The sequence below is a fragment of the Dendroctonus ponderosae genome, unplaced genomic scaffold (genome assembly GCF_020466585.1).
Source record: "Dendroctonus ponderosae isolate FM_Combo_2020 unplaced genomic scaffold, Dpon_F_20191213v2 Dpon_F_20191213_96, whole genome shotgun sequence".
Taxonomy (NCBI): domain Eukaryota; kingdom Metazoa; phylum Arthropoda; class Insecta; order Coleoptera; family Curculionidae; genus Dendroctonus; species Dendroctonus ponderosae.
This window is the reverse complement of record NW_026019182.1, coordinates 1-19,743: the sequence shown is the minus strand read 5'-3', so window position 1 is coordinate 19,743 and position 19,743 is coordinate 1. Positions and strand designations below refer to the sequence as shown.

The window sequence follows — 19,743 nt, the reverse complement described above, 5'->3', positions numbered from 1 at the left end:
AGTGATCGTGAGCTAGTGTTTTGTTTCGCGCGACCAGCGTTGCCAAGTAATACCGGAAATACTTCGATAGGCCACAACAGACAAACTGTCGCGCCAAGGAGTTTCTGGCGAAATTCACCAGAAAAAGTGCTTTTGGATGAACCTGCACGCGTTAAAAAAATGTGCACATGCCAGACGGTTAATGAGCAACTTTCCTCAAACTCACTCACTCACTCAACTGGACCGGAGAAAAATGTCGGAGTACGGGCCAAGAAAATTGGGCCTATAGTGGCAACAGTGGCTCTGGATCAAAAGACCTACGTCCCAACTCACTCCCAATCGGTTCATCCATGAGAAGAAGCGACTGGATGGCTTCTGGCAACTCCCGCCTCTCACGTTTTATATTTGCCTATAAACCGAGTGTTGCGCTTTCCAAACGGCGACTCAAGGGGAAGTGTTTTCGAATTTTGCAACCCTTTGTCTTGTTGCGGGGTAAATATTCCCCTTTGTCGGGTCGCAGACGGTCACATTTCGAGCAGACATCTTTTGTCTATCGTATGTATGTTATTCTTCTTCGTCGATGTATAAATTCTATTACGATCCCAACATAAGGGATTTGGATAAAAACCCCTATGTCGGTATTACTCTACCCAATGTTCGATTTATTGGCCAGTAAATTGGGCCAATTATTTAGGGTCACCAAGCATCAACGTAAGCGTAGTCCTGCGATCGATCAATCGTACGATTTATTGCGGATTGCCCAAATTTTTGGGGTAATTTTTGGGGTTATTTCTTGTTTGCTAACTGTGCAATGATGAATACAGTGCTCTTTGAGTCTTTTGAGTGTCGATTTACTCATTTTTTTATTTGTGACATTTTTTAAAATTTGAACTGGTTTTAAAAAGTTTTTCAATCCGATTGAGGCCCAGTTTGAAGGCTGTTTTTGCGGTTATTCAACAGAGGAATTTTTGCTCTTTGACTTTTTTGAGTCTCAATTTATTCAATGTTTTTCTTCATTTGCGACAATTTTTTGAATTTGAACTGGTTTTTCAAAAGTTCTTCAATCCAATTGAGGATCAATTTTGACGATGTTTGAAGGCTGCTTTTGCGATCATTTAATAAAGGAATTTTTGCTGTATGAGTCCTCTGAGTGTTGATTTTAGAAGTTTTCGTCGATTTTTGGCTATTTTTTCAAAAATTCTTCAATTCGATTGAGGATCAGTTTGAATACTGCTTTTGCTGTTATTTAATAGATACATTTTTGCTCTACCATTTCTTTGAGTGTAGATTTACTCAATGTTTTCCCCGATTTTTGACAATTTTTTTAAATTAAGTTTCGTAAAACGTCTCGTGAAACAAAATGAAACAATATAAACGTTTTCCAAAACACATTTATTACATCCGTTTGAAATCAAACGTGTACATACTTAAACAGTAATACACAATTTAACGAAATAACAAAAACACTGAAAAACAAATGCGTGAAAATAGTCAAATAAACAACAATTTGAACAATATAGCACACAGTGCTTTTTTCGGGTATTTGAAAAAGTCGCATTTTAATGCGAAAAATTTTAGTTATTTTAACCTCAAAACGCCTGTAAAATCCCGAAACTAAATTTGGAAGCATCTTGTACATTAATAAGTGAAAATACTAGTGATGGGAACTATCGAATCCAATGTCTAATCTAAACTATGGAATTATTCGAAGGTTGCAATTTTTTCGAATAATTCGATAGTGATGTTTCATTCAGTGATGGGAACTATCGAATTATTTGATAGCAGTGTATTATTCATTTGTTTTCTAATTTTCGGGATAATAGGATAGCTATAATTTGGTTGAAATGAACGAATTAAAATTAAAAAAAAATAAATTTCTGTTTTTTTTCAGACATTCAAAATTAATATTTAAAAAATTTGGTTTTTTTAAATTAATTTATTAAAAACGTGCTATATTTTCATTATGAATCAGTACTCCAGTCATAGTATTAAATATTTGCAGTTTTAACTATTTTATTTCAAGAAAAACAGTAAATACAAACAATACAAAAATTAAATTTATAATTGATGTTTAATTTAAATAAAACGAAAATATGTATATATTTAAAAGTCAAACATTGCAATATTATTATTCAAAAATATTATTGTCTAAATTTTTCGAATCGTCGGTTCCTACGATTATTCGATTTTCAAAAGATTATAATTTGTAACTTTTCTATACTTCAATAAATAAATTCATCGTATGAATTTGATAGTTGCAATTATTCATTTTGTAATTATTGGATAGTGCCCATCATAGTTCGATTGTCCAAATCATTCGATAATGCCCATCACTATTCGATAGTGCCCATCGCTAGAAAATACCCCGCCACAATGCAGCAACCAGCAAAACAGTATGGCGCATTTAGTTGCCTATACATGAATGAGGTGTTTTATTAATGTTTAGGGGATATTGGGATTTCAGTTCGTTGTGTTGGTATTTACGGACTGGCGCATTGCATTGTTGGAAATGAATTAAAGATGGCTGTTCGCGATGACCAAGTATGATCAGCGACGGTCAGAAATAATGTTTTCCCTTTAATTTTCCATTTTCTTCGGTTTTTCACGCGTAGAACTGATTTCAGGTCTAAACGAAACGGGCGCGTGGTATTTTCGGGCGGTTTCTGCTTCGTTAATAGGTCTCAAAGTGCAATGTTAGTTCTTAGTGTCTTGTACATAGGAGTACGATTTTACTAGTTATGTATGTATTTTGATAAAAGTGCTAAGTGGAAGCGGGTGGTTTGAGTGGCACCAGGAGGGAGGAAGCCGGAGGAACGTAAGTACCTAAACTATCCATGGAATTTGTTGTTTTAACACGCCTTATCACGAATCCTTTCCCAACTGCGTGTCGTCTATGGCGCACTCTGGTTATTTCGAAATAAAAACTGAAAATTTCGCTGTTAACCAAGTCGGGTAGTCTAAATGGGGACGTTTCGCAATCAGGCCATCATTAACCTTGCCACCTTTTCGTTTAATTAGCCAGTTTTTCGGTCCTAATTTAGTGTACCCGCATTGCCGGCGTTGAATCCTGAAAACAGCTGTTCGCCTTTTACATCTAGACGACGATCGTATCCTGTTCCTTTAGCAAAACCATACAGAACCCTACAGTTTAGTGGCGTCAATTAACTTAACAAAAAAGGCTGGTTATCAGCCCTGGAGTTGTCTTAAGCACTGCTACTAGTAGGCAACTGGGTCAGGAACGATTTTCGACTTGTAGGTACTATGCGAAAAGAGGAAACACCATTAGAAGGTGATTGAAGAAGCCCTTTACACAATTGTTACTTCGAAACAGTTGACCCTAATAAGACCATTCCCAGTTGGTGATAGGTATTTGATTACACTTGACTACCACTTGTTGACGAATTGCTCTTACCTATTTTATCAGCAGGTTATTTTTAATATGGTTGCAAATTCCCACTTAATTAACGTGTTTACTTCATTTTTCATCCAGCGTGAACATTTTTTTTAAATTCTCGTCCACTTCTTTAAGGGTTTTCTCCGGTTGCTTCAACATTGGCATATATCCTTTTAAGGGGTTACTGGGACATGTCAACATAACAGCGTATTTGTGGTTAGATTTTTCAATATGCTCTTCAAAACTCAAAAGTAATGCCTGAAGTTTACGTTCTTGGTGGAGTAAACTAGATGTGGAAACCAATGGGAAGAAGGGGACAGTATGTATCACCCAGTATGTAAGGGTTTCGGTCAGCGAAAAAAAAACATATTCTAGTAAAAAATGTTACTAGAAAGGAGTCTCCACCGATGGTTTCTTCTCCTTAATCAATTAATTCCCATGAGTCTGTTCTCTTAGGTATTTCCCCGCGCCCTAACAGCCGAGACCAGTTGTTTATCTCCATTTGGTGGCAATAAGGCAACTTTCTTTTGCTGGGATAAATTATTGATAAGACTCTTGATAATTTACCTACCTGGTGTAATCATTTCCGACCAATACAACCAAGCAAAGGTCAACATTCGTCCTATTAATATCTAGAGTTTTGTTTGTACTAGGCCGCCTTAAATCAACTTATAATAATGTTATATGTACTTAGTTGCTCTGTTCAACATGACGCGTCTAACTATTTTGGTAAGGAAAAGTTCAAACACATTCGTATTAAATGAGAATCTTAATATCAATTAGATTGGAGATAGGCAACTTTGTTCGCTATCAGTGCTATTTTTAGTTAGATATTTCACTGATTTAAGTACCTCTACTGACCAAACGCGTTTGATTAATTCATTTGATTGATCTTCTTCAAGGTTGTAGGCGCATCAATTTGTACTAAAAAATTGAGGATCGTTCAAATTGAATATTTGGAACGCAGCACTTACCTACCTAAGGTGACTGTTGCTATATTTTCAAAGTTTCCCCGTGTTTATGAGACTTATAGTTTGGATTAAGGATGTTGTGTTGTTGGCAAAGAGCACAGGTTAAGCTGGTTGAAAATTCGGAAAGCAGCAGTTAGATCGATAGCATTGATAAATGCAAAATTTCGAGCTTTCAAATTGCTTTTAATGTAAAAAGTGTGTTTTAATACTGAAAACTGTTTCGTAAAAACCAGCAGGCAGCTGTAAAGTTTATGTGTGGATTCTTCGGGGCATTAGCGATATCCGCAAGTAATTTTTGATGGCATCACCTGTTAAAGTTGCAATTGGTTCACACTTAAATGTTGATTGAAAGCAACACTGTTGGATGTTGAACGATAATTTAGTAGGTTGGAAATTGTAAATTTAGATAGTACTATTTTTATACAGGAGCATTTTTGTTTACAAATTTATGGAAATATTATTTATGGGCCAGTGGCAAGTGGTAAAGATCGAGGTCTCCGGCCTTAAAGGTTATCAGTTGCCATTTTAATACAAACAAATTGATTTGTACATAATACCGATATCTGGTTGGAAAATTTCGCTTTCATTCTGTCTTTCAGGCGGCCTCCGGAGGTGCCTTTCGAAAGCCAGCACTTTCTTTATTCACATTTCAATCTTGAACTTTGAGAGATCATGCGGTGGGCTTAAATCGATTTTAATCTTTTTGTGTACTTACATATAATGGGAAATTTCCGAGACTCGGAACATTAAGGGATTTGCTCAGACTGTTGTTTTGTTGACGTTGTTCATTGTTCCTTGGAGGTCTAGGTTTACAATGTTGGACGGTACTAATGCGAGTATTTAAAGTTTCAGAATGCAAATATTGCGGTATTTATGTAGGTATTAAGGTGTTTCGATTTTAAGGCTCTTTAGGGTTTTTCATGAAGCTATTTTTTTCGTAACGATCCGATCAATTTGTATATCGGGAATGCAGCAATTTATTAATTACAAACGGAGCGAAAGCAAAAAGGCAGAGAACGTCAGCACAATTGCACTAAATTTTTTGCCTGGGAGGGCACTAGTAACTTCTTATGATCTGAAGTATTATATGCAATTTTTTTCTTATTTGTTCCAGACTGTAAAATGCAGACTATGGAGAAACCTCCTCATCAATTAACGACACAAACGAAGCAAAGAGAGTCACCGATGACCATTCAAAATGTGGAAACGGCCGCACCTAGTGGAGTGAAATCGGCGGAGCCTCCGCCTTTGGAGATCTGCTTTGTTTGTGGCAACAGGGGCCACCCCAGGTCGTACCCTCTGAGCTCCAAACCTAGATCGGACCGATCGACTCGCGATCCGTACTTTCCATTTTTGGATAGTCACGAGCCTCCTAAAGGCTATCCAAAATTCTGGGGTAAGTTGGAAGACCATCTTAATGTGTACTACTAGAGAAAAAAATCAAATTCAACCCTCTGAAGCGATGCGGTTTAGGTAATTTTTGTCATGCAGGGACATTATTCTAACATGCTCTTTAACTCTGTATGGTAAAATGCTGATGGTTCGGGCAAACATCTTATAAGGCTTTTTTTTCCAGGTAAATCGGACCCGTCCATCTACGCGGCTTGTAGCCTGTGCTATCAACTGCTCATGCAACAATGGGACCAATATGAACAGACAGCCAAGCCTCATTCGGAGCGGCTCTATTGGCTGAAACGGGTGGATAATGGCCCTTATACAGGCGCGGATATGAACATGCAGGGAGAGTACGCGGCTCAAATGCTCGGATTGAATACGGAAGGGGGCATTGTTCCGGTTGCCTCCCAAACCTCCAAGACTGTCGGCCGCGAAGACTCCACTAGGATCCGAGTGTCTCCTAGACCAGTTTCAGCTCCGGTAAGCCTGTTTCTATATAAGTTTATGCTCGCGCTCAAAATGCCTCCGTTTTGTCGAAGAAAGCGTGAAATGTAAGTACCGGCGACCGTTCAAATGTGCGATAATGTTTTACATCGATTTTCGAAAAACAGCATGTTCTGACGGTTGAAGTCTAAAAATATGAAAAGTGGCGTATAAATAGAACCCTAAACAAGTCACTTAGTCAGAACGGTTGGAAATAAAAAAGCTAGCAGAGTTGCTTTCATCGGTTAGCTTTAGGTGAGTTCAGTTACTCGTTCATTGTAATATCGTTGCGCGATTGAAGTTACTGAGACGCACTTTCATTTATCTTAACCGAGTAGCGTAAGCGACCGCCTGACACGATCGAGACTAGTTTTCAACGACGTGTCAAGCAAAAGGGAAGCGTTAGGCGATAGCTAAAAGGAAACGCGATTTCTCTATCTTTTATTGGGAATACGCACTCTTGGTGGACTTGCTGACGTCACTCAGTCGTACGGTACTGCGATCAGGTACGCATTGTCATGTTGCCAAGATGGGCAGGAAAATCCCTAAAGTTGGTCCTTTCCTTTTAACTCACGATAGGTACTTTGGAAAAATTCAATTGCGTCATGTAATACTTAGATGGATTGAAAAGAAATCAAGCAATAACGTTCAAGGCTGTGGATCTAGTGGATTTTTCCATTAACACAAAACCTGTTTTGGAATTGCATTCAGTTATACAAAAATGCTTATATTCGCGCAAAAGCCGTGTTTTTCTATCAAATCATCAAGGGAAACCGGTGAAATTGGGTAGGCAGCATCTTCATCTTACTACCTTGGGGCTTTTTGAATTTGCGAACGCATCGATTTGTTTTAGTTCCTTAAAAGTGTCACACCTCTTTCTACTATCACGGTGAAACAGTGTTAAAATGCCGAGCTCAAGGAAACGTTCAGCAACGATAAAATTGTGCGTTTTGAAACGGTTTTTCGGGCGCTTTTCGCTAACGAAGTCGTCTAAACCGCGTAGGAGAGAGTAGGTCATGTGTAGAAGATCTCGCAATATTTTGGGGGTGTGTCGTTTGTGCAGTTATCGGCGGATTTTCGTGTGAGTAAAAACAGGTTTCATGTGATGGCACCGAAAACAGCCAGGATTACCATGCTACCGATAAGCGGCGTAAGTTAGCGATAGTTTTAATTGCACACTCGGTTTCAAACCACTTGTCCGCTAATTGAAACTAAAAAAAGTGTAGGTAGCTGTTTTCGATTGACTATATCGAGACCAGTCAAAACATCGGTAGTTATTTCAGGCAAAACACCTTGTCGAATTTGCAATTGAAATTCCCATTCGCTGAATAGTTGCGGCAAGTGTTAAGGTGAGTACGCAATAGACACTTGGGTACCAATAGTGGATTTGAGGTGTTGAAAAAATGACTCCAGGAGAGGCATTTCGTTGATTGCTTTGATTGATGCGGTTCTAGCAGACGCGTGGTTTGAAGTTCAATTTAATATTTGGAATTAGAATTGTTAACTATTCAGTGATTCATCGATTAAGCCACTAGGACGAGGGGCAGAATCGTAAGCAGTTGTTTATTATACAATTGCGATAAAATAATAAAAGAGTCGGATTGTATTAGCTGGAAGTTCAAATGTGTGCCTTTATTAGAGTATTTAAGCTTAACGATTAATCACACGATTACTTTTTAAAGTTACGGCAATGTTGGCTTCGCAGTGGATAACAAGCACAAAAATGGTGAAAAAAACACGTTTCCGATTAGTGAATAAATTTTTTAAACGTTTGCATAATCAAGAAAATGTGGGGTTTTACTATAAATAAGCCATCACTTATCCAGACCCTGTTTATAAACAATGATAAACCGAATGTTGCAAAACAGCATGGAATATAACTGGGACCGGTCGACTGAGTTAATGGTCCGGCACAACCTTTAATCTTGGGGCTCGATAAAAAGCCCATACACGGTATTAAATAAACAAATTCTCTAAATGGCATGTCAAAAGTGTAGCAGGAAACATCCAGTTAGAGCCGGTGAATGGTTTTGTTGACTGTTGACTGATAACGAGCAATAAAAGTGATGCATCTCATGCGAATAGCGCAGACTTTCCTATTAGAGTTTTTGTATTTTTGCCCGAGAAAGCCTCAATTGCCTTCAAAAACTACCGTTTTTCTTTCAGGTTGCGTCGACCGGATTGGATCGAGACGAAATGGTACCAGAAGGCGCGTTGGATCTCACTCATTCATCGCAACAGTCTGTATCAGCACCAGTGCAATCCGTCTCAGTCCCACCCATATTGTACAACCAGAACTCAAACTCCTCAACTGGTACCGACATTTTGGATCTTAGCATGCCAGATAAAAACTCAGTAACGGAGGTGAGTAAGCAAATGGTCAATTCAATATTTGCGAATAAACCTTCCGTATCTTATTCAGGTCTGTTACGTTTGTGGCGATGAATTCAAGCGAGGAAGTCTCGATTTTATCGCCTCCAAACAAGTAGCCGACTCTGCTATGCAGCCATTTTTTCCCAGTCTGATCGAGCATCCAAGGCCGAGCAGAAGTCGACCCATTGACTCTTTGGGCCGAGTCCAGGCCTGTGTGGATTGTCAGCAACATTTGCTGAAGCAGTGGATCACGTTTCAGGGCCAGGGTGAGTCAAAATAACTGAAATTGATCTTAGCTGGGTCATTTTTGCATTATAGTAAGCCAGAAAATCAGTGCAGTGAAACCCCTGTTTGGCCTCTTGCCTTCTGTATCCCAATGTTTTGAATCAGAAAACACGAGAAAAAGTTATTTTTCAACACTATATTGTTCTGGACTAAAGCACCGAGATGTGCACCTATGCATTCAACAAAATTGTAACACTTCGATCAGGAGAGCGTTGAAAACTGCCAAAATCTGGATTTTTCGTCTCATTATCAAGTAAGAAAAGAGCGCAATCAATCGGTCATCAGTCATCATCAATGTCACATGTTTAGCAATGATATAATTCAATCAACTTGTGGACTCATTCTTCACTACATATTGCTTACTTTTGGCCAACAAATGGCATAAGTAGGATTTTAATTGATTTGTACAGATTCTATGAGAGCGGCACGCACAAGGCTCTGCATTGCTGCGTTCCAACTTTTTACCTTTGCCGTTCGAACAAATGTTTAATTACAATGCAATATCAAAACAACAATTGTCCATGGCATTCTTCCCTAAACGAAGTCTGCATGAACTTGAAATCATGTTCTCATATTTATTAAAAACCCTTATTTACCCCAATAATTTAATTATCTGGCCAGTTATTCGGCTCGTTAGATAAGTCCACTCTTTCCAAGTGATGTAGCGTTGGTTTACGTAATTGCAATGCGGACGACACAACTACATAATGCTACTGAACTGGATATGTCCGGATTTCTTTATCCTTATCACGGATCGCCGTAATTAACGTTCTCTAATCAACATTGTGTACTTTCTCGAGAGACATGTTGGTCGATAGCTTGACTATTTATTTTACTTCATTTACTTGTTATTTTTTCTCGAAATGAACTTGAATGTTTAGTGTCAGCGCTGATTTTTCACGAAGTAAGCAATGATCTTTGCAGATCTTCAAAGTGCAGAAACCGGAAAACTCACACTGTAACTGGATTCCTCCAAGTAATATGATGCTGACAATGTTTTCTTCCCCAGGTGTTCCACACATAGAGCGTAAATACACTCTACGAAAACGGCAAGGAGCTGCCCTAGATGCAACCACCTTCATATGTTACACTTGTACCTTAGAGTACCCTTCTTCTAGCATCAGACTGTTGTATAGTTGCCCGAATAACGAGAAGGTAAATCCCGCTGCAAGCCCGGATCCTTTTGTTGATTAATATATTTTTTTAAATTCCAGGAACCATATTTTCCATTTATCCAGACTCTGAAAGCCCCACTTGGAGCCAGTCCGGTTTCTCCTCAAGGGATGGTCCAAGTGTGTTCGATATGTTACAAGAGCATTCCGCAAAAGCATCAGGTAAATAACGGAGCTTTATTATATTTAGTTGTTAATTGTACATGGGGGATAAATTCTCTAGTTTCCTGTTGTTTTTTTTAAGGTTTTTGGTGCAGATCCTTCGACTCAAAATTCTCAGCTGACAACAAACAGCAATCACGTGAGCATGACGGAAGTTCACTATGTGAATACGACTTCGTCCCGACCCAGCACTGTTAAAAGTCCCGCAAATTCTGCCGGTTCGGATATTCGGTACAAACCGTATGACATTAATCAAGCCTCCATCGTCACAACGAAGAAACGAGCTGCACTAGCTGATAGCAAAAGTTCAAAGGTAGGCTCAGGTGGCACAACCCGATATAAAGTTCAATTATCCCACTCAGTGTGTCCGTTTGCTGAATTCAGCACGGTGAAACGTGATTTTCTTGGCGCATGTTTTGGGCGTTTGGTTTGTTCGATACCACTAATCTAAGCAACTGTATGTGTTTAAATGGATTTAGTTCCAAAATTTCGACATATCATCGGGCTCTTTGACCTGCATCTTTTTTCCCAGTTGCACAGATAATTGTTAATGCGTGTTTTCGGTTAGTGTTGAGACGAGACATCGCGAAAGCCGCATTTATTTTAACAATTTGCGTTCAACATCGTACCATCAGACTTATTTTAGATGTGCTGAGAGACGCTGTGGAGTTGAACTTTTAATATTATTATTATTATTGATATTTTCATTTGACAAATTATGACTAAAGTTCGACGAATAATGGTCAAGGTAAGGCAATAGCAGCAATTCATTGTCTGGGTCGATTGATCGTGGTTTGTGGGCTGGAACTGATTGTTTTACTTAACAGAGGTTATAGGAAACGCTCGCATCTCATTCTAAAATGGCATTTTTGTTTGTTCTACAATATCTTTTGGAACTGAAGCCCGTTTAAGACACTTCAAATGCTACTTTGTGTTTACTGTATTTGCATTACTCCTAGTTACTATGCATTCATTATTGTTGAAATCATCTACTCGCAAATCACGTTGATGCAATGTTATTTGATTATTTGCCACATTTTTCAGTCTTTATTGTATCACGCTTGCATTTCGTGTTGGGTTATTTTCCCCGCATTTCGTCAAAGCAGTTCCTTTCTTTATACCTGTTGCTATCAGATTCATTTGAAAACTTTACTTTTTCGGTTTTTGATCACTTAGCAAAAGCACATGTGCCAGATGGATCAGTGCTAATGTAAGCGATAAACAATATACTTGTTTGATATTTTTCCTTTCCTGTGTTTCAGTCAAAATGAACTAGCGATATGAACATTTTTATTTCACAATTAATGTTCACAAGTAATGTTTTCAAATGAATCTGATAGTAACAGGAAAGAAAAAAATATAATAACAATAATTACACGCAGTCAGGATAWTAAATCAAAATACTTGTTTGAGTTGGAATTTAGTAACGGAATKTAAATCGRAAAAAAAAACAAGTGTTTTAAAATTGCCGATGATTTTTTTAGGCCTGCAGCGGTATAAATTAAGAACGAGAAAAAAACCGCGTTTGTTCAAATTTCGTTATCAAATTCGAACTCCACCATTGCGAAGCCGAATAACTTCCACAGCGTTAAAGCCAAMAGCTGGTAAACAGCCAAAATAAAATATACGATGTTTTCAAATGAAACAGCTGATTTTCGAATACTGTAATTAAGGAAAATTATGSTATAAAGTTATAGTCTGTGCGTTTTGAGTAGCGAAATCGGTGACGTCGAATATCAAAGATCAATTCGTTAATAATCCGCACTTCGTTGTAAACATTCAGTGGCCTTATTGATTACAGCATCGACCCGTTCTAGTTTTCCTTGCGCCTCAGCGCGCTCTGTTTTACTTAAATCTAGGTTAGTGAAGGTAAAGCAACCCGAAATTTTCGATTTTCAGGCGGCGTTGGCTGCCAGGACCACTTCACCCTTGGTGGACATCAATGGACATTCGGGGTCGCAAAGTTACCGCTGCTATATTTGCGCAGGCCTCTATACTTTAGATCAGATGGAATGGATCAGTACTTCGGCGGAGGGCATGAACTCGCATGCTATGCACTTTCCTTGCCTGTCGAAGGTTTGCGTATGTTTTACGGTCATTCCGGAATGCTTCAATTGATGCCAATTGAATTTCCAGATCGGACGAACGTTGGAGAACAGTTGCATGGATTCGCATGGACGGGTTCTGAGCTGTACGAGATGCGTGAACCATTTGGCGCAGCAATGGGAGACTTTCGAAACCGATCGGGTGCCTTTAGAGCGGCGAAGGTAAATTCCCATTGTTGCTGCGTGCGAATGTTGAGAATCAAATGCTGTTGATCTTCAGATATGATGTACCTTTGCCAGATACGACGCTGATGAACGGTGATCGAGGCATCCCCACACCCCCCAGCACGAACAGTGATAGAACGGTTTGCAGCCAACCATCCTCAGGTGGCAGCAGCATATACTGTTTTCTGTGTGGTTTGCATTCGGAATTCACCCTCGCTCGAGTGGTGTACAGTAAACCTCAAGGTGTGTAAACAAAACGAAAGCAACGACTTTTTCTGTCCGTTTTCGCTTCGAGGTGGTTCAATTTGTCATCTAGATATTTTATTGTAGGTAGAAATGCGCCCTATTTTCCGGTCCTGCTGCGCCACAAAAGTCCGCCCAGCGCTGAGCAGCTTAGAGACGATGGCAGTGCGCTGGTTTGTACGTTCTGTTACCATAGCTTAGTTCATCAGTGGCGTAGGTACGAGTCTCAAGGCAATCGAGTACCGCCCGCAGACGCTCGCGAATACAACACTCACGACTACTGCTGTTATGTCTGCGGAATTACCACTTACCGGAAACGAGTGCGCGCGTTACTTATTAAGGTAAGATTGATGGGTGGCAGCGAAATTGCAGAACAAATTTTCCTGATTCTTTGCAGGATTTTCCGTTTTTGAGATTCCACCCGCAGCCTGACAACTCACTGCTGTTGGAAAACGGCGACTATTCAGTTGTATGTTTGGACTGCTACGAGACGCTGAGAACCCAGTCATTGGAATATGAAAGGTGCCTGAGATAATCGGCTGAGTAACACCAATCGAAACTTGTTATTGGGTCACTTTTTTAGATGGGGCTTACCTTTAGACAAGCGGCAATATAATTGGATAACACAACCCCCGCCCCCAGAGGATAGTCCCGAGGCCGGCATTGCCCGTTTACCGAGCGGACAACGAAGTGATAAAGTAGTAAGTCGCACTTTTTTACTGCGTTGGCGGCTCAACTTGGGTTTTTGGCTTGGTTTCACAGGCACCCCCAACGTTCCTAGCCAAACCCACCAGAAAGAACCATTCACCAAAAATTATGGAGAGAAAGATGAATTCAAAGACTGAACAAAACTCAGGTAAGTCATGCAAATATTTTCGATGAGTTGAAAAGTGTAAATTAAATGTTATAATTTTATATTTTATGAATGACGATACAGTGAAAAAATTTAACTGTTATGAAATGCTCGTATGTTTTAAGCGAGAACTTTCTATTGAGATACAAAAATACATTAACTCGGAATAATCGCTTTGAAAATGTTTTGGTTTAAACTCGTACAGTTTGAACGCGAACGTAAAAGTTCGGCTAAATAGTGAAATTAGCCGGATGTTGACGTCCCCAAGCCTGGCTATTTATTCGGTTCTCTCCCATTCCCTCAACGCCGCATGGAGTTCGCTCCACTATGGAAATGAAGTCTTTTAGAACGAACACCCGTCAATAAGCGCATCCCGGACCCGTGACCGCATTTTGCGCCGTCATACGCCCCATACCGATCTTTTTGTTACGAGAATCAGTCGACAGTGTCGGTGTTTTATCCCGGTTCTCCACGTTTGTTCCGGCAATTTTTGCGAAAAATTACTGTTGCATCAGTGTGCGATCATTATTCGAATTAACAGTAAACAGTGCGTTGATTTGCGGAATTGATCACTGCAAAGGGGGTTTATTGCATTTTAATTAATAGTTTTTAATTATTTATCGACCGGTCGTCTGGGCAGTAGGCACTAGCTAAGGGTGTAAAAGGCAAGAATAGACATTTTCCTGTTAAATAAGAATATCACTGTGGTTAAAAGCCAGAATAATTGGCAAGTGGATTGAAAAGAGCCGTGCGGAGTGTAGTGCGAGAGAGAGAAGGCCCGGAATATGGATTTCAAACTCGACTTGAAGTATCCCTATTGCAGCCCCTATTCTTATCCCTACTATTATGGGGTGGAAGGTAATAAAAAGTGGCTTTTACATTCCCGAGTCGATAAAAACGCCGAGGCAGTTTTCCCCCATTTTCTTATGTACCGAGTGGGTATATTATACAGGGTGTCGTGTCCTAATTGACGAGACAAATTTCAAGGGCGTATTCCTCAGTCGGTTTTATGAGCGAAAGTTAATATGAACATGGGGTTAAAAATGCTTCGATTACGCTCTACAGGGTGTCAGAAGATTTTATGGTTTTGAAGCGGGGGCTCATTTTCCACAATTATTTTGTAGGTTTTGACTTTATTTTGCTGTTGTCACCGTTTAATGGCACACTCGTTTTTATGCGCTCCTTGTTTATTTCATCAAAAGAACTTTATAAGGTCAATTTGTGATTAATCTGAGGCAGGTATGGAAAAATCACAACATGTTACTTACACCCTGTATACATGTAATGGTGTTCGATATACAGGGTGTCCCGGGAGCTCATGTGCGACATTTTTTGGTTCAACAGAGGATGATTTGACCCAACTTTTTTTGAGAAAAAATGTCCGACTCCTGTACTGAAGATTGATGGCCAAATTTCTCCAAAAAATTATTTTTTTTTGCGAGATCAGAGTTAATACTAACATATATTTCTTGTCTCAATGAGTTTCGCCTTCTCGTAGTGACTGAAAGATAAATTGCCCGACTGACCTCAGACAGAGGAGGGTGTGACGAGGGTCGACAGTTCACAACCCTTAAGTCCAAGCCACTCCAGAAACGTCGCGTTTTAATCAACTTATTAGATTTGGCGACTTTGAAAGAGTACTGCCGATTTAACCTATTTTGTCTAATGCCAAAGGGGGGAGAGTTTGCGGTGTTTATTTGATCCCCGTAGTGGCTATTTGACTTTTCTTTGTTTAAATTCTTGAAAACTGAAATACTCAAGAGACTTATGCCGGCATAGAATACTGCACTGCAAGTAAGAGATATTTTTCCATTAAAGGAGTACCTAACAGCCCAAACAAACTACCTCCCACCGTTCCGAGTGCGACCAATGGCAGCATAGCAAATGTGCCAGTGAGCGGCGCTTGCTCTGGAATGACCAATCCGAAACCGCGCTCATCCACCACTGGCCATACTGTGCCAGGACCTGGCCCTGGTTCCTCCAACAGCCAATACAGCCATTCGTTTGCTGCCGCCCTGCGGAACCTCGCCCAACAGAACGTACCTGGCGCCGAATCTGTTGCGGAACCGCCGGCTGCTCACAGATCGAGGGAGAGTGGTGAGTGCCGATGAAATTGATGTTTGTACTCATTGAAAATGAGCTTTTTATCCCAACTCAATGTTTTTACATGCCTGGGTTTAGTTGTGCAGTAATTATGCATGCATAGACCGGAAAGGTCTGCATGGCAATGAAAGGGCAGAAAGACCAATTGTTATTAATAATGTCCATCCATTGTCTTTGATTAGCGCCCCATACACGCGCAGATTATCCGTACAGTTCAGATACGTAGAGATTTGATTCGACAGATCCAGATCGGACGAATTAAACCTTTTCCTGTCCACTAATTAACATACCAAGCACGAGTGCCGATTCTTCCAGTGGCATTGGAGGTATCAGATCTGTCCGTTAGTGGAGTGAAATCTTACGTTTCAGACAGACTTGATCTGGCGCGTGGTATTTCAAGTGAAATAAAAGATCTGGTCGTGGCAGAGGCAGATTAGTTAAACTAAGTGTTTAAAATGCGAAGCAAGAAACGGATAGCTATTGCTTGTGCTGGCGTCATAGTGGTTTCAGAAAATCTACGCAAAAAAAGTGAGAAGAAAGTGGGTAGACTAGAGATTATAGACTGGAAGGGCGTTAGCAGCCATAAGGAAAAATGCGGCATAAAAAATAGAAATCGAATGCACGCTGGGATTTTTTTATAAACATGTTATTAAAACAATTATATACATAATTATAGAAAAACAAACAAACGATACAACATAACATATCTATAATTCAAATACGAAGAATCACTTCATACAGTGGCAATTCATTTTCTTCGGCTCAACGTAGGCACAAATTAAATTAATCGACCGCCTATTTACTGGGTATTTTCTGACGAGCTTCTTCTTCGTAATCGAAGTAGTGATTTTCTCCTGTGACATTAGCTACTATCTCATCATCATCTTCCAAGATTTCTATCGCCAAATTTTCCATCATTACCTCTTTTTTCTTTAAGCCGCGGAAGTATGGCAATAGCATGACTGCTTAGGCGGCAATAATATCTGTTACTAGTATTCGCCCGTACCCACTAACGGCGAAATTTTGTCCGCAAGTCCAGATCTGCAGATTTATTTTGTACGAAATTCGTTCGAGTATTATCTGGCTCGTGGTTAACCAGTAACGTACCGATATTTCTTCGAATTTGGCTCGCCACGTATCAGATATGACAGATATTTCGCTCGTGTATGGGGCGCTATTGAACTTCTTGCTTACTCAGACCTCAGTACTTTCGATAGGTCACAACGTTGCACATTTCATACTTATGGAGAAACTCTCTCAATGTATACTCGTTTGTTTTAGGGGCACCGATACCCGAGAAGTCAAAATCTGAAGTACCCACATATCCATCAACAAGAACGGCAATAGATGTGCGACTTTCAGCCCATCCGGCCGCTGCTGAGCGCTACCCTTCGGCGCTGGCGGATTTAGGTCGCAGTGGCTTTCAACCCTACAGACCTGAAGACCACAGGTAGACCAACAGCGTTACTACAGTAAACCGAGTTTTTGCTGAATATAATCCATGTTCTCTAGAATACCTCAAGTGCCAGTTGGTTTAGAGATGGCCGCCTACCCGACTCCTTACTCGCATTATCCCATTCCGCTGATGGAAGAACAGCTTTATTACGAGAGAATGTTGAGACCGTCGTGGCCAATCCCGCATCACTATTTGCCATACTTGGGACTACCAGCGTCCTCCATGCCGCTTTATATGCACGAAAGGTAAAATTCAATTGTGGTGAAGATGCTAGCGAAACGTCCAAAAAGGCCAAAGTGTTGAGCTCAATTCAAGTCGCTTGAGATAAACTATTGAATATTTTGTCAGGTTGAAATTGGAGGAAGAACATCGTCACCGTCTGGCGGCCGCCGCAGCAGCTCGTTCCAAAGATGCGGAACTCGAGCGAGAGCTGATGGAACGCGAAAGAGAAAAAGACCGACTAGTTCGGGAAAAAGCAGCCGCTGATGCTGCCCGAAGGGTTTCTCCACTAGCCGCGCCCCATCTAATGGGTATGCCAGTCATGCACCCGTCGGCAGCTGCAGGAATGCTACCGCCCACTCTCGGATTAGCGCCAACTGGCGCTCGACATTCGCCGCTTGGTGTTCCCGGATACCTCGCGGCGCCCCCGCAGGGTTACGCACAAGTAACCAGGTAAATTGCTGTACATACCAACAATACGTTCTGACGATTTGCATTGGTTTAATCTCGTAGAGCGTCTCCTTCACTCCAAAGACATTCGCCGATGGCTCCTGGGGCATATTCGACGCTCAACCTATCGGCGCCCCCCAGACAGTCTCCTACGATCATTCAACCCTCGGGGCCGCTTATCAATTTAACCAACAATGTACAGCCTCCGCCAGCGCACAGTTCTAGTCTGGTCAGTCAGGTCCATGTGAATAACCATCACCCGACACCAGGTGAGTCCCGATCAAACAGTTACATATGCTCAAAATTGCTAAATTGTGCCTGTTCCACCTCAACTGAGTTGTTTCTACTTTGTAGGTGTTTGAATTTTTCGACTATCGGAGGGACAATTTTTCCTTACTAGATCCAAAATACTCTTAGGTCTCGGCCTTTAATTTTCATTATTGCATAATCAATAATTCTGGTTGTAGTTGTTACAGTTCACTATGTGAATTGCAATGAATGATCGAGGTAAAACCTCTTTTTGCAGGTCACTCGTTAGGTCAAGTAATGGATAAACCATCTAGTCATTTAGTGAAGCCGCCAACACCGAAGCCGACACCGCCCCCGACGCCCAAAGCCACTCCTCCTCCCACGTCGAGGGAAGGAGGGAATTCAGGTGTGAGTGAACGGAGAACGCCTGTGAATTTGGCCGGACAAGGGGCGCAGTCCAGAGCGATGAACTGCACGAGCGAAGCGACAAGCAATGGCGACTGTGCCTGACCTCAATCAAAACACGTTGCTGGACAGTTGCTGAGTGTTGGTAAGGAATCATATTTATCGTTAGCGTTTCTGGTTTATGGATACTGGTATCAAGTTTAGCGGGTTTGAGACGGTGACCAGACAGTCTTTGTATGGGTAACTTCTACATTTTTAAAGATAGAGAATCCGTTAAATGGGCAGAATTAGATTGCCTTTTCATTGCCGTTTTCAAAATTTAGGTACCCGACTTGGTTCCTGAAATATCCTGAAAAGGCAAGAAATCAACACTTAATTATCATATAATTCGTAAACTGCTTAAATTAGAAAAAAAGTTAAAATTGTCTGGTAGAATTTTTTGCGTTGAATTCAATAAACTAGCACTCGTTGTCATAGTCAACTTGATTTACGAGATAAAATATAAACTTATGTGTTTTTAAATGGTAGTCATAGTTGGCTGTGGGCCTTTTAAAATCCTTATTTTTTTCTGAATTTAACGATATAACTGTTTGTATGTTCTCGTTTTGTTGCCGTAAAACTTAAAAAGAAGATAAAAAATGTGTAGCAGGCAGGAAGCAAGAACTCAAAGCACAAAACAAAAATGAAATAATTAACAGACACAATCATGTTTACTGGGCTAATGAAAATCATCATCTAATTGAAAATAAGCGAGATCAACGTGTTTTTTTTTGTGAATGTCCGGTGAGGCATTTTTAGTGATAAAATTCTTTTATAATCACAATTTAAATATGGAGAGATATTTACACTTTTTACCAAATGGACTTGAATACATGTTGAATAGTTTTCCGTTAGCATCGTATCGACAATTGGCATATTTTCAACATGATAGTGCACCTTCACACAACTCACGAGTTGAATGTGAAGATGCCAAAAAATGCCTGGACGTGAACGGAAGTCAATTTGAACATTTAATTTAAACGATTCATTATTGTTTTGTGCTTTTTGTTCGGGAATTCGAATATAGTTCTTGTTTCCATAGCCTACTACACATTTTTATCGTCTTTTGAAGTTTTACGGCAACAAAAGGAGAAAAACATATAAACAATTATATCGTTAAATTCAGGAAAAAATAAGGATTTTAAAAGACCCACAGCCAACTATGATTACCATTTAAAAAACCACAAGTTTATTTTTTATCTCGTAAATCAAGTTGACTATGATAACGAGTTCTAGTTTATT

The 19,743-nt window shown here is 40.1% G+C and overlaps 1 protein-coding gene across 5 annotated transcripts; it reads left to right on the top strand.

Moving 5' to 3' along the window:
* The first annotated feature begins 2,466 nt into the window (after positions 1–2,466).
* Positions 2,467–18,607, top strand: LOC109543563. Of its 5 annotated transcripts, none has more exons than XM_048670042.1 (21): positions 2,467–2,794; positions 5,459–5,740; positions 5,921–6,219; positions 8,389–8,586; positions 8,645–8,861; positions 9,890–10,035; positions 10,095–10,214; positions 10,297–10,527; positions 12,114–12,296; positions 12,351–12,481; positions 12,540–12,727; positions 12,815–13,068; positions 13,125–13,249; positions 13,311–13,428; positions 13,490–13,583; positions 15,399–15,677; positions 16,965–17,133; positions 17,196–17,384; positions 17,488–17,811; positions 17,872–18,077; positions 18,335–18,607. In XM_048670042.1, the coding sequence occupies exons 2-21, from the start codon at positions 5,467–5,469 to the stop codon at positions 18,565–18,567; spliced, it is 3,978 nt and encodes a 1,325-aa protein (XP_048525999.1). In that variant the 5' UTR covers positions 2,467–2,794; positions 5,459–5,466; the 3' UTR covers positions 18,568–18,607. The 5 variants fall into 5 exon arrangements, with proteins under 5 accessions (XP_048525999.1, XP_048525997.1, XP_048525998.1 ...); XM_048670040.1 differs by lacking the exon at positions 2,467–2,794 and adding an exon at positions 5,088–5,219; XM_048670041.1 differs by lacking the exon at positions 2,467–2,794 and adding an exon at positions 5,091–5,219 and having other exon boundaries at positions 12,114–12,290.
* Positions 18,608–19,743: the final 1,136 nt, after the last annotated feature.